This window comes from Scatophagus argus, chromosome 21 (genome assembly GCF_020382885.2).
Source record: "Scatophagus argus isolate fScaArg1 chromosome 21, fScaArg1.pri, whole genome shotgun sequence".
Taxonomy (NCBI): Eukaryota; Metazoa; Chordata; class Actinopteri; family Scatophagidae; genus Scatophagus; species Scatophagus argus.
Genome location: NC_058513.1, coordinates 7,153,728 through 7,181,571, shown reverse-complemented (window position 1 = coordinate 7,181,571; position 27,844 = coordinate 7,153,728). Strand labels below are relative to the sequence as shown.

Below are 27,844 nucleotides of genomic sequence, written 5' to 3'. Positions count from 1 at the left end.
TAGATAATAAGTTGGAGCCAGGCAATGGTTAGCTTAGCTTAGCATAAAAGCTGGAAACAGGGGGAAACAGCTAACATCTCAAAGATATTATATTATATATTTATAATATAATATTTTAATCATATATTTATATTTATATATATTTTTTCCACCTCTGTTTTTGTACAGTTTAAACAAACAAAATATAACAAAGTTTAAAGTGCTGGTTGGCAGATTTTGCCACCAGGATAGCTGTAGCTGCAGAGCCACAAGGAATATGGACAGCTTTTCCCCTTCACCAGTTGAACCTTTTTTTCTTGTCTTTTGACACTTCATTGTCACCAGGTTCTGAAAGTTTTGTCAGAATGCATTGAAAAGGAGGGATACATTTACGTCGTTGAGGACGACCTCCAGGAGCACCAGGGGACAGACCATGGCCACACCAGCCCACGACGGAGGTAGCTATCTGGGGACGCTGGCAGCTGGACAGGACTAAATCTTTGGAGACAGGAGATCAAGTCTTTCTCTCAAAACTGAACCGGCATCCTGTAACACAGATGAGCTCAGTCTGTGTTCGTCAGAGGGTGTGATGTTTTTTGTTGCTGAATTCACAGGGAAGCCCACCTGCCTGAAATTAATATAAGCTGTGTGGAAGTGGACAGGGCAGCTGCACAGGACTACTTAGCAGTGCAATGACTGGACCCTGTACTGATGTTTGATGTCCAAGACTTTTGGATAGATCTGGGACCTGGGTCACAAATGAAACTGAACACCCCTCCACACCCCGCCCCACCCCACCCCACCCCACCCCTCGACCCCACACACACAAACACACACACACGCACACCACCCAGACTCCTTAAATTATCCAGCCATGACTCTAGCTGACCCAAACAACCACCCACCCACCGCAGCACTACCAAACCATGAAAGTCTTGCAAGAGACGCTTTCTCTCTGTCTTGTTCAGGACCCTTTTTTTGAATTCAGTGAATTCTGAGGGACTTGTAAAGAAATTACTGACCCCTGTACCCCTCCCCTCTCCTCACAACCTGAATTATGTGTTTATACGTATTGTTGGTATTCGCAAGTTGGTATTTACATTCACGGTGGAGGAGGATGCTGAGGTTGAGGTTCCTGTTGTCTTAATTATCAAAAGGATGTTTTATTGAGTTGTTGAAAAATGTTTTATTGCATAGTGTCTTTCTTATTTTATTTCTGCTGAGCTGATTCAGCGTCTGTCATTGCTATTCAGGATGGAGATGTTTGACTGGAGTGCAGGTTTACTCCTGGATTTGTCCATTCATTTTGCCCATAAATGTTACTTGCACTTGAGAGAGTATTTATTAAAATTCATTATTTATTGCTTGAAATGAATACTAATCAGTAACATCACTTTTCTGTTCAAATGAACCACTGAATTTACATCACAGTGGTGTACTTCCTCATTTGTCCAAGAGAGGGCGAACTGAGCACATGCAACAGGAGCTGCCTCTCAGTAAAGTGAACCCTCTCCCTATTTCATCCCATTCCAAGCATCAAGCTCGCTTTAAAATTGGTTTATAGCTGCCACAAATGTTGGTTAGATTCAAATGAGCAAGTCTCTGCCTGTGTTTACAACATTTAATCCAACTACTGTTCTTATTTCTTTCAGTGCAACAGATATGAGGTTAGGTTTATGGTACCAAATGCCAAATGTGACACTAATAGTTTTATATTATTGTTTTTCTTTGTAATATATTTGATGTCCAGATGTTGCTGTTGTGGAGAGATTATTTTTCAGGATGTATATTTCATTCTTAACCAACAGCTTATAGCTTAACTGTTGGTGTCAACAATTCAGTCACTGGCTGAAAGTTAATATATACAGTAGGAAAATCTAGTGCCTGTGCAATGATAGAAATACTTGAATGTCTGGTTCATAGCGGAAAGGTTTAAACTCCTCCCAGGTAAGAGCTATAGATACGATTCAGAGGTCGACATATATGTGTGTGCTGACTCCATCTGTTTCATAAGGGTTTTATTCTCAGTTTCCATAGTCCTGTGTCAGGTCAGTACAGTGTGTATGGACGTATGGGTGCATCCATGGAGAACCTTTAGATGATGTGTTCTTAAAGTGAAAATGCTTCTTTTTTTTATTCAGCCCATTGTTTCTGTGGATTTTTTTTCTATTTCTTTGCATTATGGTAAAAGTGCAATAAAACAAAATAAGCAGAATATTATTGTGATTTGTGAGTGTGCATTTGTATCTTCTTTTCATGTTGCTTTAAGCTTCTTCCACAGTTACTTTCCAAATTTGTAAAACATGAAGATGTTCAGCTGACATGATTAGACAGAAAATGAATGAACTATTCTGATAATAATTTAAGTCATAAAAAAACATGTCAGGATGTAAAACAGTGCAACAGTCACAGTGGACTTTTTCTACATTGAGTACTTTTAATGCTTTAATGCTTTCCTGATCATACTTCATAGTATTTAAGTAACATTTTCATTTCAGGACTATTGCTTGTTTCTTCTGCAGTGAAGTATTACTACTTTTACTTATGTAAAGGATTAAAATATTTCCTAAAATTGTAATATTAAGGTGAAAAGTGCACATAGAAAATCTCCAGAAGAATTTGTGACTCTAAAGTTTGTGGCTGTGCAGTGCAGCACTAAAATGTGAACATGTTTCCACCATTCCAACTTAAAAAAGTTCACTTCCTTGTTTCTACAGGCTAAGTAGTTATTATCCGCTCCGTAAATTGACTCTGACAAGTAAAATCAGTAGAGAACTAATGTTCTTAGTGCTAATAATCACAATAGGCCCTTTGATACAGTGAAAACCATCAGGACTAAAGCAAAAAATTAGGACAATAATGATAATAATCAAAATAAACCTGGAAACAAGTTACAGTGGACTGATAGTATTTTATTTATATGATATAATGTTTAAACTGGTCACTGATTGTAACTGGCTAAACAGACAAGTTAAGTCAATGCCACTCTGTAAAAATACGTATTAAATACGGAAACTACAAAAAGATGGAAATAAAGAGTTAAAAGTACTTGTCGGGCAGAATGAGCCAGACAGCGGTATTATTATACATATCAAATTGCTGACGCATCAGTGCCGATGATTTAATGCGCAGGGAGCTGGAGGAGGTGGAGCACATTTTAATGATCAAATGATTTTATTTGTAAAATCTTAATCTACAAACTCACTACAGCCATTAATTAAATGCAAAGCTGTAAAAAGTACAACATTCCTTTCTGAAATGTAGTAGAGTAGTGAAACTGGAATACTGACATCTTCTTTTCTTTACTTTACTAAATGTACTTACTTTCTAAAACTGCATTAAAGTCACTGAAGACAACATATGAAAGACATACTATCACAGCACACATCATATAAACTGCAAATTTAAAAAAGTATAAATGATAATGAATAAAACACTGATTGTAAGTGATGCACTTGAAAATGGCCTCATGAAACAGGTGTAATATAATGGATTTTACTCACATCTTTTGAGACTGGAATCTGAGTGTGTTCAGCATAAAGAATGGAAACAAGGAAGCAACTATCCCTGCTCTGTGTAAATTGATAACGTCTTTAATTATTGAAATGTAAGTTATAACCTGCCGAAGAAAAAACAAAGAAAGTGAAATCCAAATCAGTGGCTATGTCATGTTCAGAAACGTTGATAAACATGTAAAAAAAACAAACAAACTCTGAATTCATGTCAACCAGCAATAACAGGAAATCAGATTTTGGAGTTGTACTGAAGGTGTAACTTTGTTTTGTAAAACTTGTTTAAAGCCAAATCCTACACATAAGCAGGTTTGACCAATTTTTTTGATTGCTTATAAGTTAATTTCTAAATACTTTTTTTTTTTTTTTTTTTACAGTTTTACAGGACACTTTTTTGTGCTGATGTTGAATCCACATAAGTCACTGTGTTGTGAAAAATGCTGCACAAATACAGGTTTTAGCTCCTCAGGGGTGGAACACTCAGGTGAGCACCGGCCTGTTCTGGAGGTCTTATCTGCTCTTATCTGTAGCTCTTTGGAGCCTGGTGTAATTTTTACAGTGAATGGTGGCAGTGAGGATGGCTGCAGATACAGTGAAAAGGAAAATGGCCCTCAGCCCCAGTTCTGTGCATAAGCATGTTTACAGTTCCCAGTACACTGTTGTGTTTTGATAACCTTTCCTTGCAGAACAGCCCCCGGAAAAGCTACTTGGTTGGTTTACATAAATGGATGTACACGCAGACACACACACACAAAAGCAGACAGAGCAATGAACGGAGGAAGCAGAGTCTGAGACAACCATCAGAGGGCCAAAGAGTGACCAGAGGAGAACTAAGGGCTGTAATCAGTGTGGCCGGCCGCAGACAGGACGCCAGAGGAAGCCTCGTCATGGGAGTGAACCATGAGGTACTTATCAGATCTCAGTTCAAACCAACCTGATACGGTGACCTCCTCCTCTCCTCTGCACCACTTGTCTCTCTTGGTCTACTCACAGCTTTGGGTGAATCAGTCGGTTTTGGCCCAGACGAAATCTCACAGTTTAATGATGAGCTCACTTTGGTACATATTGGTTTCGCAGAGTCATTTATGTTGCTTTTGCTGCTTTGAGTTGAATAAGAGGAGGAAAAAGAGGAATAAATGAACAAAGTAACAAAGAACTCACCAGTGAACAGAAAATTCTGATCTTTTAGTTTAACTAAAAGCGAGAATTTGTCAAAATACACCATAACAAGTTAACGTCCTGCAGTGAAAATGTTACACAAAGCACGTAAGTATCATCAGCAATAAGCGCTTGAAGAAGAAGAAGTATGAAAAATAAAAGAAGTCAATAGAGAAAACTAATCTAACACATCACATTTTAAAGGCTCATCATATTTTTGTGTGTAAAATGTTAAATTGTAAAGTGAATAAATTAGTAAATAGTAGATAGAGCCGTTAAATAAATTTGGTTGTGTGCATGTCTCTCTGAATTGTAATGAAGTATGAATTCGAATCAGAATACTTTACTGATCCCTGGAGGAAATTGAAAAGCCATGTCATATAATATTTATCATATTAAAAGCCTAAGCCCCATATAAAAACCCACACACACACACACACACACAAGCAGAACACATAATATGCTGCAACTAAGACATTTCACAAAACAATCTAACATCACACTTTTTTAGACATTAAAAATAGTCTTTTTTATACATATATATTTTTGTACTATTTAAAAATAAAACAAAAATGAAAGTGAAAATCCTCTTTAACTTGCCAAACCCACAATTTTGTGTGTAAAGAGAAGAAGTCCTGTGATTTCCTTTTCATGCCACAAAATGCTGGCCTGCTCCTATAATCGACTACAGCGTTGACCTTTTAGCTGCTTCATTAGCCTATCAGAAATAAAGACAGCATTGCTTTAATGTCTCCGGGCAGGCTGATACAGTGCCTGTGGGCCTCTCCTGCACCAGCGGGGCCACACACAGAGGCCTGCAGACCTCAGGCTGTTTTCCCGGCCTCTGTCGCCTCACGGGAGACCTCCAATTGCCCCGTTAAGAGCCCTTCGAAATACACATCCCCCTGTTTAACAGACACGGAAACAATTTATGGCCATTATAGAGCATTATAGATAGCATCTACAAAACTTCCTGTTGTTGACTAAACGTCTGCCAGAATGGACACACACACACACACACACTCCAAAGAGTTAACAGACAGAAAAAGAAAACAAAGATGCAAAGGATCTTGTTTGTTGGTTTGGGGTTAGCTGTTTTAAGTACAGTTAGAGAGATTAGGCTATAAAAAGAAACAAAATAAAACATGAAGGCGGTCTACAAGTTTAGCAGACCACCCAGAATCCTGCTGGAGGTGGGGGAGAGGCACAGTTTCTCCAGCACATACACTTCAGGCTCAGCTGACCAGGCTGCTACTGTGAGACTGCCTGGACCAGAGCAGCTCAGTCCACTTGAATCCAAGTTCAAGGGCTCTCCTCTGGCATGTCAGAGTCTTGGGGATTAGTACTGCATGTGTGAAGCATGTTGTGCTGTCACTTGAGTCACCGTCAACTGGGGCTGAAGACCAAAGCTTTTATTTAATTTATTGGTGTGGAGTTAAGTGAGTTTATCAGACTTCTATAACCTGTTCCTTATCTCTGACTCACATGACACACCCAAAGTGTCCATGTTCAGGTTGCATTGTGGGTAATGTAGGCTCCGGGTGTTGACAAGGAAGAAGAATGAATGGAATGAAAATGACGATATCTCTGGTTCTGCTGCATCGATTTTTTGATTCCACCACGAGTGCAGCAACTTTAATGGGAGTTGGTCTAAAAAGCCCACAGACCACACAGCGCAGGGTTGTTCCATGCTGTTTTAAAATACAAATCTAAAAAGGAACAAAGTATCCTGCTTAGGCTCGCAGCTACTGCATGTAGCTGAAAGTAATTTTTGGGGACCCAAAGCCCACTGGTTGTGCACTTCAGTATTTCCTTTTTTATTCTACACTTCAGAGGGATAACCTCCTTCCACTGCACCAAATCTATCCAATCAGCTGTAGGAGTGGTTGTAACTTTACAGAAGTAAGTTTCAATCGCAAAAATAGACTATTGAGATGAAAAAGGAATGCACTCCCATAAACTACACAGCTAGAGTATTTAAAATGTTTTATAAATGTCCTAGGCAATATTTAACTTATTTTCTGAATGATTATCTGCTTTTTAAGGGCTATGCTTTGTTGATTTAATGTGTTCATTGTGTTCACTCAAAGACCTCAGAGAGGTGGTCCTGAGTCTTGAGACCTGCAGTCGTTCCTGGAGAGCAGCTGGGACGGGGGGTGGGGTGGGGGGGAGCCGTCATCAGCAGAGCTCAGAGTGAGTGTCAGCTGGCTGAGCAGAGCATGGTGGCAGAGCAGAGCAGCAGGACAGGCTGTTTCTGCTGGGCTTTGGCCAGGACAGTCAGAGGAGCCAAGCACTTTGGGCCACACATCTGACTCCTCCAGGTGTAGATATGTTTGATAATTCTCACTACCCCTTCAACTGCTTTAACTACGATGGAGACGGATACCCTTCCTCTAGCACAGACGAAGAGAAGAAAATGTGTAGACCGGCATACAGGTATGGGCAATTTCCTCCATCTACCAGTGTGTCACATACTTTTATGTATATAATTTCCAAACTTTTATTTTTCTTTTCCAAAGTGATAAATTAACTTTAACAGAGATTTTTTTAACTGCATCATTTTCTTCTTCTTCTTCTTCTTCTTCTTATTATTATTATTATTTCATAGACCTTTTGTCACAGTAGTATTAGTATAAGATGATGTATACACATACCTAGTTTAAAATAAAAATGATATTCAAAACTTTTCGTTCCTTCTGTACTTACGTTAATTCTAATGTTCTGCTTGATTGTCTTTAGCAGGTCAAAAAATGTACTAAACACTGTTTTAGTTTGACACTTCCTTAATTTGATCTGAATTTCTTATAAACATCATGCTGAACTGATGACAAAGGTCTTTGCTAAAACATGACATGTTAACGTCTCTTCAGATTCGGAGACCACAGCTGTAAAAACATTATTGAAGAGTTTGTCCATAACAGGTCTGATGTACTGTAACATCACTATGTAACATATCAAACTACATGTCTTCATCTGTCTCTGTCTTTTTTCAAAAAATATACAACATAAATTTTTTTAAGTTGCTGCAATAACAATATGTGGTCATTTTTATATTTCTAATCATCATCAAATTGTGAAGTTTAGCTTGCTGTAGTAGAAAGATGGAAAGAGTTACCACTTCATTACTTTTCTGTGCTGGGCTTTAATAAAATCAGAGATAGACAAAATATACAAGGAAAATAACTGGTAGATTTGGAATGGTTTCCATTTACGCACATACACAGTTAGGAGCCTTCAGGTTTTATCATATATCATCATACTCTCTTTTTTCCACATTGTGTCACCTGACTGAAGCATGTGTCTGTGTGTCAGCTACATAGCTTTGATAGCCATGGCCATCCAGCAGAGCCCCGAGCAGCGGGTCACTCTGTCGGGCATCTACGAGTTCATCATGAAGAGATTTCCATACTACCGCTCCAACCAGAGAGCCTGGCAGAACTCCATCAGACACAACCTGTCTCTCAACAGCTGCTTCATCAAGGTACACTACAGCACATCATGTCAGATTAATCATACATTATGTGCTTTTCTGCCTGTGTAAGGGAATTTAACTCTTTGGTTTTATTCTTGATTTTTATTATGCCCCCTTTTATCTTCTTAGTAGAAAAAAAATCTTCCTCTAATTATCATTGTTTGAGTCATATTTTCATTATGAAGTATTTGTCATATTTCCCACAGGTTCCCCGAACAGAGGGCAATGAGAAGGGAAAGGGAAACTATTGGACTTTTGCCACCGGCTGTGAATCCATGCTCGACCTGTTTGAAAACGGTAACTTTCGGCGTCGCAGGCGTAGGAGGAACCTGAAAATTGGCTTCCGTGACTCAGGAGAAACCCCCTTCCACTCTTTGGAGGGCCACAGTAATCAGCACGTGCCTGCAGCTCGCCACCCTGAACCCGACTCCACCCTCTGCCCTTTGAACCCTGAAAGGCCGAGGCTGGCCCCCCAACAAAACCACCTCATCCCGAGCCCCACCCAGCAGGGGAAACCGGAGTCTGAGATCAAGTTTAGCATTGACTACATCCTGTCCACCCCAGATCCGCCCCCGCCTGGCCTCAGATCATCCCATGGCTCTGTGCACATTGGGTCCACTGGGCCACCCATACATATTCTGGAGCCCCAACATCTGAACCTGCACTTCTGGACTCTGTAAGAGGAGCAAGCAGGGACTGAACTTGTTCCTTCACGGTCATCCCTGTCCAAAACTGGGAAGTACTGAGGACATCAAAAGACAGAGGAGAAACTCCACAAGAGGAACTTCACTGACTTGAAAGTGTAAATGAGGATAAGAGTAACAAGGTACAGTATTATATGACAGATTTTTGATGGAGAAGAATCCCTTAAAAGAGAGCATCCTGCTGTCTAAGAAGTCATCCAAAACATAAAATGTGAACAATGACACATTCATATTGTCGTTATACAGTGTGTGCAGTGTAAGTGCTGACATAGGTTTACAGTGTTCTCTGTATGTGTATACACAGGAGCTATGTCGTGTTTTAAATCCCAGATTAGGTAAAACAAATTGCATTTATTCAGAATATTGTGGCTCTTCCTTGTCGCCTGTCATTTCTTTTAAGCAGACATTACAATCAGTTAAACCTAATTATGATTAATGTCATTCCTCAGATTGATTTCTGAGTAATTGTAGATTTGGTCATTTTATTTCTCCTACCTTATTTTAGTGAGTGTCAGGGCAAATATAAAGTGGTCAAAACCTTGTACACATCCACTAAAGACATATAAAAATGCTCTTTTTTGTCTGATATATGTCTGGCACAAAGAAAAATCTAATTAAGCCATTAAAATTCAGTCTGAGATGACATAGTTCTTCTCTCTTATTGGAAAAACCAGAATTTAGGAATATGCAAATATTTTCATTTCAAAAGTTTAACTGCTGACAACAAACTTGACAGAAAAATCTGTTTTCAGTGCACGTTTGTGTGCTGGAGGTTTCAAGTGTCCACAGAGTCACATATTGAACCACCGTTGGATTTCAAACCATAAAATCATTACATTCATATGAGTGAGTGTGGAGAAATTACACTGTAGACAACTTTCTGATGTCAAACTCTGCACTTACATCATTCTGTACAGTGAAACTCAAACATCCAAGTGAAGTAACAATAAAGAAAACATGTTTCACAGTGAAGGGAAGTGACATTTGAACTTTTTGGAAAATTGTAAACAATGTCAGCAGGAAAAAAGCTGATTATCTGCTTCAGTTTAGCTTGACATACTTCTATTTTTCAGTTGAAAAATCATCAAATCAGTTCAAACTTATAATGTTTATGGCGTTTGTTCCACCCCTTTCAACAGACCTTTTTCCACCAAGGACATTATGACAGGTCACGGTAGGAACAACACAGATGTATTAAAATTAATGATGGGGGAGTTTCGGGGTCCTGTGAATACTGCTTCACTGTCTGCGTGTCCCAGACCCATAACACTAATTCCTTGCAGTATGCACAACATACAAACCACGAAAGTGTACAGTTTAAGCAGTTAACATACTGAATAAAATTCATACTATCCATCCATTTTCATACTAAAAGGAAACTGTACAATTCTCCTACAATGCCATGTAGCAGCTGTTCATAGATGACAATAATAAAAACTAGCTGTGGATGGGAGCAGGATCACCTCAGAAAACAAAAATTAGCCGTTGAATTTTGGTACAAATGTTTTGCTCAGTGATATGTTTAATTGGCAGTGTCAATTTAAAGTCATACTTTTCCTTTGCACAGCGCACGTGTTGCGCCATTTCCTGTCATCTACCAGATAACAGTATAATGATGATTATATAGTAAATACTGCATATATTCATGGAGCATAGACTTGCAGCACAATTAATGTCTTCTTTAAGATTGGTTTTCTATGATTTTTCAGAACCACTCACCATTTATTATATTATATTATATACTCCTTCATTTTCATTGTACTTTGCATTGTGGGAGAATAGTATCTTTCAACAGCACAATAAAAAATCTGTTGTAATTAGTATACATACTGCTTAGTTTGAATATATTTCATGTGGTCACCTTCCAATTGTGAACCCATACAGAAATTGGTTAGAATTAGCATGTAGTGTAGATCTGATTTGTATTTTCCCTACTACAAGAAGTCTGGGCCTGTTCTGACTGAATCACTCAGATTTACCTTCTGCCCACATTTTGCAAATTTTTTCATTGACCTTTTGAAATCCTGATTGACTGACACTTAAATTCTAATCCAGCCACTCCTCATTATAACATATTGTATCCACACACTTAAAAGAGGCCTAATGAAACAGAGGTCTGGCTAACATTTCTTGCCTGTACAAGGGAGATCAATCATGGTGTGTTCCTGTATTGTTGAAGGGACATTTTTCAATTTAACCTTTATATTATGTCATGAGAGGAGGGTTTCAACACACTTAACATGAGTGGCATTTAATATAGCATAACACTTGCAAGGTGAGGCCGAGATGTGACCCTATTTAAATACGGAGGCCCCTGTGTAAGCCTTAACAGCAGCACCTCCCCCAACAAACACACACACGCACACACACACTATGATACAATTATAACACACCTTGTGCCTCCTTTTGCAAATGCCCCTCATCGATCTGTGGGTTTTTAACATTCATATGTGAACTGCCCCCCAGCGAACGTCTGTGGCGGCACAAACGTTTATGGATCAGCAAGTTTCCATTAACAAAGTTGTTGATGTTGAATAGCAGGGGCTGCTGCTGCCATGACGCCGCGGATATATTTGGGTAAATTAACTTAGCATAAAGTGCTCCGAGGCTACGGGGGTCTTCTGAGGCAGCTAAAGAGAAAGCAAAGCACCAGTAAGGCCTGAAAAGTCAGTGCACATATTATGCTGTCAGTGAATATATGAAGCTGTAGCTACTGGCATGGTGTCCCAGGGAGTGGCCTCTATTAAGTAACTACTCTAAATGCACCCTTTTTGATCCATTCCTAGTTAATCTTTTGAATCTCTTGAGCTGGTTGTTTATAATTACTTGGTGCTATTTCTCATTTGTAAGAGTGTGGGAATTTATATGTGACTTTATTATGTGCATACTGCCAGGTAAAATGAGCAGCTCAGGGGCAAGAAACAGCAGGTTAGCAGGCAGAAGAAATTGGGAAACCACTGATCTGCAACGTTAATATAAATTAAATCATAAACACAAATAGGTCATTTAATCCTGAGTGCTTGTTTAGCGATTGGATTTCACCGAGGCTGTGGTGAGGAGTATGGGGACAAAGATAAATACGAGTGCAGTGTTTTCCTCTCACAGGGGACCATGTCTTCAGTGGAAAAGATACTGATGTCTGTACGAGCTACAAGCTAATGAAGATCAGTGAAAATAGCCTGAGGACACACACACACTCACACACACACCTCTGCCCTTTGCCATTTTATTGCACATGCAGAGCTGCCACAGGTATGGCCAGTATGCACTTTAAGGTTAGAATATGCTATTATTTTTACATGGCTTTAAGTCTGTGTGTTAGTAATGAGAAAATCAACACAGCATGTCAATCAATGGCGGTTGGGAGACATGTTTACATTTCGACTGTCCCTGCTAGGAGTACAACAGAAGTGGTTGACTGGAGGTGACCAGAAGGGTTTTTTTTCTAGAAAGAAAATAAGAAAATGGAAAATAGGCAATTTAATAAAGGAAAGGGCTTGACATTCAAATGAAAATACAACTCAGAAATCTGTTTGGAGTTGTCAGATCTCCTTTGATAAACGCTTCACCTGTGGTAACATGTCAGGAAAAGTATTAAGCATTTCTTATACCAGAGGGTCACAGTTTGACCCTTTGACCCTTGACAGTTTGATATCAGCTGTAGCTGAAACCGGAATAAAATCAGCTGAAGTATTGCCACACTGAACAAAATTGACAAAGTCCCAATAAAATATTTCAATCTTCAAAATGACAGTGGTGGAAAAAGTACCACAGTCTTTTTCCTGAAGTAACAGCGTAAAAGTGCTCTGTAAAGTAAGCAAAATAACTAATCATGCAGAATGGCTGATTTTAAAACAATATATCACATTATTGTTAGCATCATTACATTGTTATCATTGTTGATGCATTATTGTGTACACTACTTGAATGTTATAGTCAGTAAAGGTGTTGGTTACTTTATATACTGTTGGATAGCTTGTGAATTTGCCCATGAAATTTGATTAATAATATAACAATACATCATATTACACTTTGAATCATTGAACTGAATCGGCAAAATAGCAGGTGACTGAAGTTGTCAAATAAATGTAGTGAAGTAAAAAGAAAATAAATACTGAAATAAAGTGTAAGTACCTCAAAACTGTACTAATATGTAGTGCTTGAGGAAACGAACTTCCTTACTTTCCACCACTGATATACAGTATACTAGATGTACAGTAAACGGAGCAAAGAATAAACAACAAATACAAAAACATGCTCTTGTATTTCCTTACAGTAGATAAAATCTAATGTGTTCTGACCGCAGCTGTTTACATGTGTAAATATTCCCTCAAATTACAACAATAATTTTTATATATAATTATATAAATATAATTTTTATATCAATTGACAGTAGTGAGTTGTTATATGACCAAGTTCTGTTTTGCAAAGCAGATCCACTGCACTGTTTTAGCATAACATGCAATGCAACTACAATGCACCACAGCTCTGGGCAGCATGTCCTCTCTCCTCTGGGAGCTGGTTAATCCAGAAGTGGAGAGCCCTGTGGGGTTTTTTTTGACTGCAGTTTTATGCTTTTTATTAGGTGAGAAGTTCATTTTTATTGATGCTCCAAGTTGATGATTGGATGATCCTTTTCCACTCAGTTTGACCTCTGACATTAGAGCCATCAGGTTCTGCAGTCCAACCAGCAGGGTGTGCTAACTAACTGCTTGTGTAGAGGGGAATCAAAGACACCGGCAGAGTGGGGCGTCAGTCAGTATTTCTTCCCCTGAGCGAATCAGTTCTCCATAGTCGAACATCTCCATACGCTCCACCTTCTGCAACAGATGTTAGCATTGGAAATTCTCCACAGTTAGGGCTAGTGTGATGTTTTCCAAATTATGACTTGTCTCTATTCTTACTCGAAGGGTTCGGTGTTAAATGTATCGTCTACATCACTGCCTCACTATCAAACCTTATGGTATCAGCTGAAGTTGCACATTTTTATACAAATGTTAATATTACACAAGATGCAGCTTATGGTACCTCAGCTGCCGTTAAACATGTTTTCCTTGACTAACACCAATTTTTATTTCTTTCTTTTCCAAAATACATACTGAATAAACACAAGACATTTCTCAAAAAGGATAATTTGGTTTGAATTAAAATTTTCCTCAGTGGTGAACTGGAAAACATAAAGCGTTTACCTTGTAAAGTAATCCACCAGCTCTTTTGGTGCACAACATGACTTTAGAGAGATTATGAGGTAGGTTTGCTCATTTAAAAACAGCACGTTGAGTCAAACAGGGTTCCTGTGTGCCGGTCCATTCCAGTCTACTGTCCGACAGACACACCCCTCTTTATTTTTGACCGGGAAAAACGCTCCAGTGACTGAGGCAGAATGTGAGGGGCCATGTTGTGGGATGAGGCGATTCCTGACGACCAATGGGGAAGCCCCTGGTTTGGGGCCCACGGGCCTCCAGAGAGGAGGGGGGGCATAAGGTAAATGGAAAGGGTTTACTACAGGTCAGCTTCAGTTATTACCATCTGAAGAGAGATCTGGGCAAAGAACTGTATGCCAAAGAGAGGACTGGACTGGTGGCAGCTTTGCAGAAAAAAAACAAACAAATAATAAAGACAAAAAAAAAACAAGGATGCAGACACACCGCTTATGTTTTATTAGAGTCCATGCACAAGTCAAACAACACAAAGAAAAACCAGAGATGAGGAAAGTGGGAAAGCAGCAGTCACACATCACAGTCTCCCTTATCAGAATCTCTTTTCATGTCATCCGGAGACGCACAAAGAAACGTATTGTTCTTCTGAAAACACAGGTCTGAGATGACTCTACAATCACTGACGGAGCTCACATCGATATAAACCAGGTTGATCCTGGGCGGTATCAAACAGGATAGTAACAACATGGATTCAATTAAACACACATTTGAAGGCTTCATGTTTTGTCCCTCCTCCTCCAATAAACTGCGATAAAATGTTTCTGAGTTACAGAACAGCTGACACACACACACACAAGTTGAACACTTAACAAAAAAAAAACAAAAGAAGAAGGAGCTTTCCCTTTCAAAATGTGCAACACTGACGCTTTGTCAAATGTATCCAAAGCAAGTTAATTCTGTTTGCTTTTGCCATGTGTTAATGTGTAAAATTAAATGTGGGTGAATCTATTAAAAATATCTATCCTTCATGAGAACTGGTGTGATTCTCTTACAGATATGAATCAGTGATGGTCTGTTATTAGAAACTATGTCCATATTTTTACTGTATGGACGTTCAGCTGACGAGAATATCCAGATAACCATGACAAACAGAATACATTAGCCAGCAGCAATGCATAAAAAGAAAATCTATACTCCACAAACAAAAGCCATTAACACTAAAAGGACAAACCACTATGACAATTTCACCAGTTGTCCCTAAACATAGTTCATTTCCCATTTTCATTTCATACAATTAAATGATTTAAAATACTGTTCCGAAAAAAAAATAGTGCTGAATAAATTATTTCTATATTCAAATATTTCCCTAACAGTTAATTAATTACATCAGGTTAAGTGTTTAGTGATTTACAGTACAAGTTGAAAGGTAATACGACTGTCGAAGTGCGCGCTTGTTTTAAGCTTGTTGTGATTGTGTAAGACGTTGCATTTGTTATTGTCAAAAGAGTAAAATGTCTCATTTGCAGCAGTACGTCTGCGGCCGACTCATTTCTGAAAACAAATGTCACGTTGAAAGGTCAGGCCTTTTAAGATGTCAGCACAAAGAAATAAATGGAGAAACACACGGCGATAACGCGCAAACAGCTTCTGTGGTGCGATATCGAATTCTCATTACATCCCAGCAGATTGCGGAGGACCGGACTACATGTGAGCAAGCCAATCATCCAGAAGAAAGAGCGAATTTGGTCCTCTGAACTCAATTTCAGAACAGGAATCACACGGCACAATCAAATCAAAAAACAAGATCACATGAAATTAAAAATAAAACCTACAATTGGTGAGTAAAAACTCACCAAATGACAGCATGAATCTCTTCAGCTACCAGTGAGACCGTCTCGGAGATCTGACTGGGATTCTGTTAGATCTGTCAAAGAGAAACCTCCAACATGTGGAGGTCTGAGAACACATTTGTTGGTGCGGTGCACAATTACGCCAGTCACAAAAACTGAACTCCCTTCTTATTCTCTTTAAATGAGTTTTGTTTTTCTGAATAATCAGATGTATATCTATTCCCTTTTCTTGCTAGAAACCCCCAGTGAGGTACATCCCTATCGTCAGAGCAGCTGGAAGATAAAACCCTTTTCAAAAATCTACACTGAATCAATATCTCTTTCATATATATATGTAGCTTAAATATACACACGACTAATAAACTTGACATTTGTCATTTACAGATTTACAGTTCAACTCAGACTGACTTGCAAAGGGACTGATATAAACACCAAAACAATATCCTGGCAGGTATGCTCTTCTGCCCACAATGGGCATTTCTGCAATAACAATCCTAATCTTTTCTGTTGGTTAATTTCTTTAAATTGCAAAAACTTAAATGACCAAGTTTGGTGGTGTTAAAGCATGCTTTAAGGGCTTGGGGAAGAACTGATTTCCTTCTAATAACAAGAACGGCAGGATAGCTCTGTTACAAAACTCTACATGGTATTTTTTTTTTTAGGATTAGCTGCAACATGAAGCTTTGCAGTCCACAGCAGTTGGAGGGAGATTCTTCAGCATAACGGAGGAGGTAAAAGCAGGCTGCCTCACAGTCCCTCACACACATCATGTGGGTGAGATCCATCGTCTGATAGCCTTATCATAAGGAGACATTTGTTTGGTTTTCCATTTCTTGTGAGAAATTAATGGAGAACGTGAATAATTCCTTTTTTTACAAGGAGAGCTTGTACAAATCTCTGTAGTGCGAAACTGATTAGTGTTGTGAAGAATCAGAACAGAAGTGAGTGTATTTTAGTGTCGGGTCAGTCTGTCCTTGGGTGATGGTGCTCAGCTGGTCCGGTCTTAGGCTGGGAGTTTGAAGGGCAAAGGTGAGAGGTCTACATGGCGAGCAAAGCGTCCTCCGGCCTGTCTGGCTTTTTGCGGCTTGGGGTCCCCTGCGCTGCGCCCGGTTCACCACTGGGGAGTGACGATAGGCTGGGCACCATCTCTGCAGCTTTGGCTCTCTCCTCCAGGAACTTATCAAACTCTGAAAGCATTGGATCAAATTAAGGCAGAATGTGAATTTGAGAGGATATGTGATCTAAATGTAGCTGGAAAATACAAAAGGAAATTTAAAATTGTCCTACCTTCACTTGTCACGCCTTCCTCACCCTCATCTCCTTTCTGTTGAAAAACCAAAGAGAACACTGTCACACCTGGGAATTGATGCTGCAAAATTCAATCCAGTGCAAAGCATCACAAACCAAGTGCATGTGCCCTAGAACCGCTCATTAAAACGAATCCACCCACAACACCCGTCACACACTCACTCACCAAGTTAGGTTTTATCAACAAATTTTCTGAATGTCAAAATAAATCCACCAATTGTTCTCCCATCCAAAACATCTGGACATCAGCACTTAATAATGCAACCCAATCTCAGCAGTTTGTGTAAAATGAGCATAAAATCTTGCAATGCTTTATTGCAAAATTACACACTGATTTCCTCTTTCATCCCATTAAAAGTTAATAGAATAACATGCAGGGTAAAGGGTGGTGTGTATCTACAGAGACTATGCCCTCTGTCTTAATTTTTTAAAAATATTTTGCTGTGTTGGGGCCATTTCTGGGTGTCAGCCTGTGGGCTTTGGTGTGTAACCTGCAGCCAAAAACAGCACAAAGTCACGATTATAAAAACATAGCGCCCAGGTTACGCTGCTATCTCTCACTCCTCCGCTCTGTTTGTGTGAGCTGCAGGTCTGTGTGTGTATGAACTATACACATACACACACACACACACACACAGGGCAGAGAGGTAAAAAGGATGAAGCTTGCACTTCAGCCGAATTCACACAAAATTTGTCAAACAGCATCCGACAATTGAAGCATATTTTGCTTTTAACTGATTAACAGGATTTGGTAAGTTACACGCTTTGGTTAAGATTTGGTTTAGGCAACAAAAACAAATTCCTCAAAGTCAGGATACATCATACAAGAAGACAGCTATGACTAAAATATCAATAAAATGAACTTCATCGCTGGTTGTCAAAGCTGAGAGGAGGGATTCACAACCCAGAAAATCCATTGTGATGATTCAGGTCCAGACTCCAACCTGATCATAGTACTAGCATTCAAAACCTCATGCTCATTTTTCATAATTTTGGCATAATAACCCATGACAAAATTATTTAAGTTAGCACATATTAGCTTGCACACACAACACACCCTTAATGACTTTAAGTGAACTATTAATATGTGATTGATCGAGAAGTGAGGAAATGAGAAAGGAATGTGTTACTTTCCAGCTTTAAATGTTTTTTTTAATTAGGCAAAGGGATAAAACAGAGCGAAAACGTAAAGAGAAAGGGAGAAAGGACCACAGGCAGAAATAAAAATCACAATGAGCTCACCACATCAGTACACAGCCACTCCTCTATGTCATCCATGACAGAGGACTGGCCTCCGACACCCTACGGGGCAGCACCAACACCGCCACAGGTGGCCGGAGGGAGGGGCAGCAATGACAACAGAAACAAAAGGGAAAAAAAAAACGCCCCAAAACACAACAACAAAAACAAAAAAAAATGACTTAAATTAACTTCTGTGTTAACTCAAAAGCAACATAAAGTATTTTGTGAGAAAGAAAAAAAAATAAAGAAATGGACGTCTTAAGAAAATGGCAAGGAGTCATTGTCAAGGTGCAGGAGAACACAGAGCACATCGCACAAGCCTTTGAACATTAATGCAGCAAGTGACGTCATATCTGACAGTGCAGCGGGTTCGCTTCAGTCAGTGACCACAGTCATTTCAACTGACCATTCAACAGCCCACAGAGCACATTCACATCAGGTTTGTTACGGATCTAGTTTTAAGACTCTTTGGTGTTACACTCTGGTCACAAGCTAATAGTAACAGCTGATAGGTGTCTCTTCCCTTTCCTGCTTGACAGTTCAGCAGCGTTATGTGAGAGAACAACAAAGCTCCACACACACACAACAACTAAGACAAAATATGAGTCAGGCTAGTTAGTAATGCATGAATGCATGAAGACAGACCAAAAGAAACTCTTCCAGCAAAGTTTAAACCATTTTTGTTTGTTTGTTAACTAATTGAGCAATTAGTACCACCAGGACAAAGCGCAAGGACTAAAGCATGGGAGCAAATGTCTGCTTCACCGTGTTACAGCTTGTGCACGGCACACATACAAAGACAGACTCCAAAATGGTCCTTGAATGGATATGAAAACTATAGTCCACACTGGACAAAAGGCTGTGTCACTGAGACTCACCGCTCCTGCTGCTGGTTGTAGGACATCCAGAGTGGGGGGAAGGCTGCTAGTGGCATTTCTGTCTTCTGCTGTAGAGCTGGGACAACATTTATAAAAATGAGCTTTAACACAGAAACACCATTGGAAACGTGTTTTGCCTAATTTTTCTAAACTGAAAATAAAAGACTCTGGGATCGGAAATGCATCTAAAACAGCAGTACATTTTGATGTCCAAAACATGAACATGGAGTAGTAGACTCAACAATACAGTTCTCCTTACATCTTGTGTGGTTGTGCAGGCAGAGCTCCAGTCCTGGTTTGAGCAAACACATCAAAGTCATCCTGGGTAGAAGGAGGCTTACAGCTAGACAGGGAGCTCAAGGTACTGCTCACACTGTCTGCACCCATGTCTGGAGGGGGAAAAAAATACATGTGAACCTATACAGTAAAACAGAATTCTACTGCATACACTGAACTGAACGGTGTCTATTTTTAACATCCTGTTTCTTTTCTTTTTTCTTTTTTTTTTTTTTTTAAACAGAGGCTTTACAATCATGTCTAAAGTCCTCTAGTAGACAGTGTTGGTGCAAAAATCAGTAGCATGCAGTCTGTTGTTTGCAGGTGCAGCAGTTAAAGCAATAGTTCAACTTTGGGGGAATTTCATATTTGCTTTGGTGTGCATTAACCATGCAGCTAGAGCCAGGAGTTAATTAACTGCTAAGAGTAAAGACTGGAAGCACAGCAACCTCACAGTTACAACAGGACAAAGCACAGTTCTGAACTTTTGACAGCCCCAGGGTATCCATTTGCGCTTTTGTCCAGTCTTTATGCTAAGCTAAGCCAACTAACACCAGCTGAAAACAGGTGTATTTCCCAAGATGCCAAACTGACATAAACCTAACCCCTGAGATGTCATGACTTTAGCCGTAGTCTCTATTCCAAAACAGTTTGGCTTCATTAACAATAAGCTAACTAACCTGGAGGCTAATTTAGCAAAGCCACTCATGCTTGTGCAATCTGCAAAGTTTTTCATATGTTCAGAAATTCAACTCTTAACAACCACTGTCAGTTATACATGCATAAATAGAACGAATTTTAGATAGCTGTAATTATAGGCAGTTGCAGTATGTTGCATCAGCAGAAGAATGTCACGCCTGAGGCGGGATAAGCGTACCAAGACCAGCCAGGCGGGAGGCCAGGGTGGCTGGGGAGGAGGGCCTTCCTGCAGGGACTGTGATGGTGCCGGGCAAGCTGGTAGGGGCTGCGCTCGGCATGTTGCTGACCACCGCTGGGGAGCCTGGGCCGAGGTCTATGAGGTTGTCTTCTGTAGCCTCACTCAGGACCTGGTGAGAAAAAGAACCAATGAGATGCACTGAAACTCCTGTTTCATGTAGGAGCTAAGAAGTGGACTTAGGGTTTCTGGCTGATGAGCAGCAACACAAACCCATTTCAGGGAGGCTAAGGAAAGGAACGGTTATAACAGTCTATAGTTCTTTGACTGTTTCTGAAAAATATGGAATACAAAAAATTCTGTGGTTGAAATAAAAAAGAAGGTGTGGTGCACTGTGTGTGTTGGTTAGCTTGAGGAGAGCATGAAAATGTCTTGAACTGAGGAAAAGAAAATTAAGTAATTTTCCAAAAAGATGTTTCTTAAGGGGGTCCAAAGAATACTGATCAATATTAGAGACAAATTTTAGTTCGACAAATATGAAGGAAAAGGTTAAATGACCTTGCCATCATTTCTTGAGTGTTGTCATTTATAGTAACTGTAAACAAAAGAAATCCCCTTAAGAAGGCAGAAGTACAGCAGGGAGGGAGGAGAGGAGATTGAATCTTTGGGTTCTGAAGTTTATATTTTGCAAATCCCAAACCCTGACTGTTTGAGATAATGCAAACCCAACACGACAGCGATTCATTTTAGCACCTTGCGTCACTGTCAGTCTACCTCTACGTTGATTGTACAGTATCATGGGCTGCTGGGGGCTGCATAGACAAAACATGCTATATGGGGTGACAGGGCCCATATTATTCAACAATGTTTCAACAATCGCTGTGGGGTGACACTGAACTTTTGGGGAGGTTGACAATATTTTCATACTTGCCTGTCTCAGCTAGCCACAGAAACAGAAGAACAGAAAAGAACAGAAAGGAAGAGACAGTGAATACCATTAGCATGCCTGTGCAGGGACACAATGTAATGGAATGATAACTATGGAAGATATACCATGCCTAAATAAAAAAGGAAGCCCACTGAAGAAGCCCACTGCATCAACAGAGTATACTGTATGCCACATGCTTTTCATCAGATTCCTGATAATGTTTTTGGTCCATTTAGATTTTGGTTTGTAACTAAAAAAATGTGAATCAGTTAATACTGAGATGAGGTGGAGACAACTGGAAACTGACAAAAGGCATGAAGTGAAAAAAGGCCTCTACTGCACAAAGCTGTAGGTGTGTGTTGTACAGTGCATCAGCCTGTTAAAAACTGCTCTCAGTCTACATTTGGATATTTGTAGCTTTTTGTTTTTTGGCCAACAGATTCGAAACAGCGCAAAACAAAAACGTAGTTAAGCACAGCTTTGATTAAGCAGGACAAATGGAAGCTCATCTGAAACCAGTGAGACTCCCATGTGTTAGATAACAGATAAACAGAGGTAAAGAATGACAGTGACTACATTTTCAAACACAAGATATTCTGAAAGTCAGTACTCCTACCAACCTGCTTACATGGCTTATGAAAAACGAATATTCCACGAATGTTCCAATTTACACGTACCAAGTCTGATTAATGTAATGACGTAAGCCCTTTGAAGGCATTTCCCACTTGTCAAAATTGCAGTCATGCTACTACTGAGGTGTATCCTCAGTGTAACACTTCTGTTCAGTTTTACAAAACAGTTTCCTTCAAGCTGTTCTAAGACTATGCAAATGAACAGGCTCTGACTCATACGACTCATGCAGTAGGCAGTACATAGTAACGACTGGTAGGAAAATAGTGGTCCTTACAGAATTCAGTGACAGAGCATTAAGAGAAAGATTCTGCATGTCCCACATTGCAGTAGCATTCATTACATTGTGAATACTGTCATATTCTGAATAACAGTAAAAACTTAGCATGTATGAATACATAATCAGCAACTTCTATGTGACGCTGAAACTAAGCTTTTGACAATGCTGCAAAAGCAGATGAATCTTAGAGAATTTCAATTCCAGCACTTTGCAAGCTGCAACGACTTTGCTTTGCATAGATTACATATCGTCACAGTCAATGTTTCCCCCTACTGGACAGGATTTAAATGCAACAGGGCATTTCTGTTTGTAATATCACCGAAGGTGAAAGACAATGACAAACAAAATATTCACAATTAATAAAATGTAAATAAATTAGATCTGCTTTGCATTTCATGATGAAAGAAAATGCATGTGTGTCTTTGTTGGGTTTCCATTTAATTAGGCATGTACATCAGGTAAATCACTGATAGGTAATTGACAGATAATAGCACTTGAAAGACACTGTAAAGCCTGACTGACTGTACATGCAAACCCACATTACTGACACTGAAAGGTGCCGACAACAAAGAATGATAAACCATGAGTGATAATGGAAATACTGAGCGTTTCACCACCCGAGGTACTAAATGTTGACTCACCCCATTGTTGACACTCTGAGCTGAGGATCTCCCAGACCTAAATCTCTCATACCTGAGGCAAACAAAGAAGAACATGAAAGCAAAGACAAAAAAAAAGTCTTCAAACGTATCTGAAGACTTTTTTGAACACATTTGTAAAAACATACAGTGACGTTGGGGTACAGATGAACTTGGATTCCTTTTTTCCTCCAAAAGATAAGTTTGCTCCTGCAGTTGAATGTGTGTTTCTAACCTTTCGTAGCGCAAGAAAATGTTATTGAGATCATCGTTGACATGCAGCAGCTCCTCAGTCACTGCCTCATTGGAAACACAGGAGATGAGCTCCACTACCCTCTGCTGCATGGCTCTACAAGTCCTGTTCAGCTCCTAAACACGTACGCAGTACAAATTCACACAAATGCATGCATGATGCGTCACATTACTGTTTTTTTAACTAAAAATACTTCTTTTATTTTTTTTTAATTCACAAATGTTTCAGAAAGTGAAGACAGACAAACAAAAACACAGACACACACACACAGATGTGGTTCCTTGCCTGTAGCAACTCATAGTCTGAAGCATCCTCCTGTCCGGGGACCATCTCAGTCAACATCTCTGACATAACTTTAGTGTTTCCACGAACAATGTCCAGCTCACTGCGCAGCCGGCAAATCTGTACGTCATAGACTTAAATTAATATACACTTAGTTCAACATTAAAAATGTGGTGATGATCAAATTTGCAGCCAACATTACTGCTGAGGACCAAGAAACCTCAGGAACCAGTGGTACTTTGTTGGGAGGCACACTGGAAAGTTCAGCTAATAATTCAACTCAAGCAAAAATGTTGACCACTTGTTAGCTCCAGCATCAAAAATGTAAAGATTTGCTGCTTTTCTTTGTCATTTATCATAGCAAATAAAGAGTCCTTGGCTTTTGGACCGTTGGTGTGACAAAAGAAGCACTCTGAAGAAGTATAAGTGCTTCTCTGGGAAATTGTGATAAGAATTTTTCTCAGCTTTTTGACAACATACTGAAGGGTTATGATATATATTGAATAATGAAAACTGATTAATCGATAATGAAAATCATTGTTAGTGAAAGCCCTAAAATTTACAGTACAGCAAGTACAGTAAAATCCCCACAGAAGTTGAACTAGTTAAGTAAAAGTAATGAATAAATAGTTGTATAAAAATCAATGCAATTCGATTCAACTGTGTGAAAAAAAACAACACATAAACAACAGTATAAACTTCTATATAATGAACTGCTTTACATAGCATCTGTTTCTCATTCATTCAAAAGAACATATTTGGAACAAGTAATGTCAGTAAAGGGGTACTTGACAGGGTACCAATGGCTGTAGAGGTACGTGTGATAAAACTGGGATTGGGTCCCACTGTCTTAGGACACTGTCACACCAAGCATGTTTGCAGCAGTGCATTCGAACTCTGGAGTGCTCCCTCATGTTGGATTTGTTTAGAAAGATGCAGACTTGACCAGCAAGTCATTAAAATTGAAACCTGAAAATGTAGGAGTCTGTCTTGAGGGAACTGCAGGTTGAAACGGGGTGAGTTCATGCCATGAACCAACTGTTCAGTTTTAGTATTGGAGAAACACTGTACCTGTTCAGGTGTAGGATTGATGGATCCAGAAGCATGAATGTTAGGGACCTGAGGGGTGGTGTAGGCGGGTGGAACAGCTTGTGGTGTGGGCTGAGCTGTGGTGGTGGCATATTTGTGTAGGGTGGAGTCGCCCTCTGGGGCTGATGCTGCCTAGAAGCAACAGACAAAGGGATAAAACACATAACAGAATACAACAAATTACGTAGGAAGACAATCACACTATGCTCTGTCTTGGTCACAGAAACTTCTTCACATATTTAAGTTGTTTACTATGGTGCCTCCTACCCGCTGAGGTGTGTGTATAGGTGAAAGGGTCTCCAGGTCCGACACGGGGAACTCGATGCCTTTCCTCTTTAGCTCCTCATAGATTTGGACCACGCCCGTTAGGTCTGGACTGCTCCTGAATGCATCAGCCCATGCCTGGAAATGTAAGAGTGAGAAAAGAGTTAAAATAGAGAGAGACAGACTGAACAAAAGAACAATGGGTAAAGGGATGGCTGACACAGCAAACAAAGCAAAGGATGTCAGAATACTAAGAGAGGCCTGCTCTCTGATCATTTCTGTTAGTCCGCCTTGAATACATTCAGTCAGCAAACCACAAAGCTCCTGGCTTCTCTCTTTCTCAGTGATAGAACAGCTAAAGCTAAACTGGGCCATTACAACAGCTCATGACACACTTTTAGAAAACAAGTGAACAAAGGTGTTTGATGGAGTTCTTTATCCAGAAGCATTATACACTTTGAACTGTGCGCTTACAATTTAAATTTCCAAGACAATTTCCTTACTTTGGTTGAAGGGTGCCTAAAAACAACATAAAGCCTAAAACCAAAAAAACTGGTCAAATCAAAAATCAGTCTGTTGCCCAAATGTGTTTTACCCATCTTACTAAATGAAATGTCAACAATACTCCTGCTGTTCTGTAAAGGAGTGCTGTACGGTACATTTCCCACAGTGTTCCCAGCTCACCCTCCTCTCACAAACTTGTTTGGCTAATGACTAGACAAATGAGAGGCAATTATATTCTCCTCTCTCCCTCACTGCTGATGTATGTTCCCCTCCTGGACCCGTGCTGTAAACTATGGTCACATGGTTTCCCTCAAGGAAATAAGAGGAGCCCACATGAGCCTAACTAGGTTACCCGAGCTGCGACAGGTAACTAGAGCTGCTCCTGGCTGAAGCCCTGGAGTCACTGTAGCTCTGCCTGGGGATGTCAGGACACCTTCTGAACTGCTGCACAGTCACAAAAACTATAATACTAATACTAACCCATAAACACCTATGCTGCAAAACTTGCTAACTAACTCAACTAACTCAATTAGAAACACCAGTTCTCTATCACACAAAGTACAAGAAATTTTATTGCCATCTCACCTGAATCAGGGCGAGTACTTTATCTTGAACGATTGTAGGCGGGTTGTTTTTAGGGGAGATGATTTTAACAAGCACGCCATCAACAAAGTCCCTGCTGGTGACCAAAGCATGAAAACGATGGCCACAGTTTTTGACACATGTCTCCAGAACCTGATGGATACAGAGAAGAAACAATGTCTGGCAAACAGTAAATCAAATCCTATACAAAGACATGCTAAAGTTAAATAGAAAATTTCAAATTCTCTGCAAAATCAAGTGGCCTCAAGAGAGTTATTCTGCATAATATTATGTAAGGGGAAAAATGAGAATAAGACTACATGAATGATTTTAATATTATAACAAATGCAGTGTAGTTGCCCTATTCTTGCCTCGTTTTAACTCACCGTTAAAGCCAACATCACTTCTCTGTAGTTCCTGTTGCCATTCAGCCTCTTCTTCACTGCTCTAATGGCATCCTTAGGCCTGTGCCCACATAAACACACAAGTAAAAACACACATTAAACAAAAAGGACAGCACAGTACAGTATGCAATGGGTCTTAGATGGACAGGTAGGTCACTCCGAACAGAAACAATACAGTAACCAAAAACTTAAAGACAAGGGACTTTTAGAATGACACTGACAGGTTGATGGACACAACTGCAAAAATTGGGACTACCGGTTGCAGGCACATGTCAATGATTTTCTGACTTTTCACAATCTCTGTATTGACAATGTAACTCTAGTGTATTAATAATTAACATCTGAATTCTTTGACCACTACTAACAAATGAATTCAGCCTCACAGCAGTGGTTGCCCGACACCCCTTTCACTCCCAAGAGAGAAGCGAAAATCAGAGTCAGAACTCCTTTTATAGATTGCAGATATACAGTACACTAGGTCAGACCCGTCTGAGCTAGTTTACAACTTACTAATCAAACAAGACCTGGACTTCACACACCAGCGTAAACATACACTACAAGGTTAATGGAGGGATGAGATAAGCAACGAGGCCTTGCATAAATCCACCTCAAACAACCAGGGCTAGGCTTCTTTTCTTAGTATGACACAGATAAAGAAAGGAGAAATAAGACTGATCATAACAGCATATCCTTGGGTGCGGCAAAGCATTGTGTAATCAGCACAGGAACAAGGATAACAGAAATAAACCAATGTATTTAACACAGAGAATAAATAATACATATGGATGTTAATTGATTTTCCTTGGGTACTCACCCATCCTCTGTTTCATTGATGATGTCACATATTTCCATGTTGAGGGTCCAGTCTTCACTTTGTAGAGAGCCATCAGTGGCTCTCTCTGGAAAACAAGTGGTTAGTTAAGTAAATAACTTAAAGAAACTCTCAGAAAAAAACAGACCAATTACATGACGACGACTGGTGGCTAGCTGACTGTTAGCTGACTTGGCTATTAGTCATCCTTAAAGATAGAGAAACTGTATTCTTTAACGTTTTAGCACTAACCTAAGACACTGACAATGACCAAAGACATAACTTCAGTTTGTTAACAATATTGCTACGACAATGACAACAGATGTTTACCGTTAATAGTTAGCTAGGTGGCTAAGGTTGGCTTTCCAGCTGTAGAGAACTCATTCAGAGACGCTAGCATGCTAAAGGTAGCAAGCCTGTAAATGACTATCGTACAAAATAGATACATTTTCACGACAAATACATGTCTCTTCACTCGATGCAGTTTCCTAAAATGCTGGTTACGTACCAATGCAATGCCCCACCGGGGTACTGTAAGGATTTCCCAAAAGGAACTCCATCTTGCTGGATAACAAACAAGTCAGTCCATGGGATGATGATGATACATGAGGAAACGTCCACCAAGTCCCGCTCACAGAGCAACGTAATTGGTCAAGAAATCCTGACCTTTAGTGTGATTGGACAACTAGAACATCCGTCATGGGAGTTGGGCGATCGTAAATAAAAGACACCAAAGGTTGCATCGATAAAACTCAAATGGCTCTGGT

The 27,844-nt window shown here is 39.7% G+C and overlaps 3 protein-coding genes across 4 annotated transcripts in view; 2 read left to right on the top strand and 1 right to left on the bottom strand.

Moving 5' to 3' along the window:
- Positions 1–1,312, top strand: part of fam20cb (FAM20C golgi associated secretory pathway kinase b) — a 44,782-nt gene extending 43,470 nt beyond the window's left edge. Inside the window, exon 11 of the mRNA XM_046376883.1 lies at positions 325–1,312. Within this exon, the coding sequence (XP_046232839.1) occupies positions 325–441 (117 nt within the window). The 3' untranslated portion in view covers positions 442–1,312. The remainder of the gene's footprint in view (positions 1–324) is intronic.
- Positions 1,313–6,850: 5,538 nt separating this feature from the next.
- Positions 6,851–10,938, top strand: foxl3 (forkhead box L3). Its single transcript, XM_046378255.1, has 3 exons — positions 6,851–7,085; positions 7,962–8,130; positions 8,328–10,938. The coding sequence occupies exons 1-3, from the start codon at positions 6,979–6,981 to the stop codon at positions 8,799–8,801; spliced, it is 750 nt and encodes a 249-aa protein (XP_046234211.1). The 5' UTR covers positions 6,851–6,978; the 3' UTR covers positions 8,802–10,938.
- A 3,524-nt stretch (positions 10,939–14,462) lies between these two features.
- Positions 14,463–27,725, bottom strand: tom1l2 (target of myb1 like 2 membrane trafficking protein). 2 transcript variants are annotated; one of them, XM_046376602.1, is made up of 15 exons: positions 27,586–27,725; positions 27,081–27,165; positions 26,249–26,327; positions 25,866–26,015; positions 24,780–24,914; positions 24,495–24,644; positions 23,427–23,543; positions 23,124–23,257; positions 22,892–22,943; positions 20,416–20,584; positions 19,522–19,651; positions 19,263–19,338; positions 18,385–18,444; positions 17,122–17,158; positions 14,463–17,021 (listed from the first exon to the last, which is right to left on the bottom strand). In XM_046376602.1, exons 1-15 carry the CDS (start codon positions 27,635–27,637, stop codon positions 16,873–16,875), a joined length of 1,575 nt encoding a protein of 524 aa, XP_046232558.1. In that variant the 5' UTR covers positions 27,638–27,725; the 3' UTR covers positions 14,463–16,872. The 2 variants fall into 2 exon arrangements, with proteins under 2 accessions (XP_046232558.1, XP_046232559.1); XM_046376603.1 differs by lacking the exon at positions 18,385–18,444.
- Positions 27,726–27,844: the final 119 nt, after the last annotated feature.

Coding starts and splice junctions, on each gene's coding strand:
- foxl3 (XM_046378255.1), top strand. CDS start 6,979: ATGTTTGATAATTCTCACTACCCCTTCAACTGCTTTAACTACGATGGA. Junction 7,086..7,961: donor ATGTGTAGACCGGCATACAG/GTATGGGCAATT, acceptor TCTGTGTGTCAG/CTACATAGCTTTGATAGCCA. Junction 8,131..8,327: donor TCAACAGCTGCTTCATCAAG/GTACACTACAGC, acceptor TATTTCCCACAG/GTTCCCCGAACAGAGGGCAA.
- tom1l2 (XM_046376602.1), bottom strand. CDS start 27,637: ATGGAGTTCCTTTTGGGAAATCCTTACAGTACCCCGGTGGGGCATTGC. Junction 23,258..23,426: donor CAGACTATGAGTTGCTACAG/GCAAGGAACCAC, acceptor GTACGTGTTTAG/GAGCTGAACAGGACTTGTAG. Junction 19,652..20,415: donor CTCCCGCCTGGCTGGTCTTG/GTACGCTTATCC, acceptor TTCCCCCTCCAG/ACATGGGTGCAGACAGTGTG.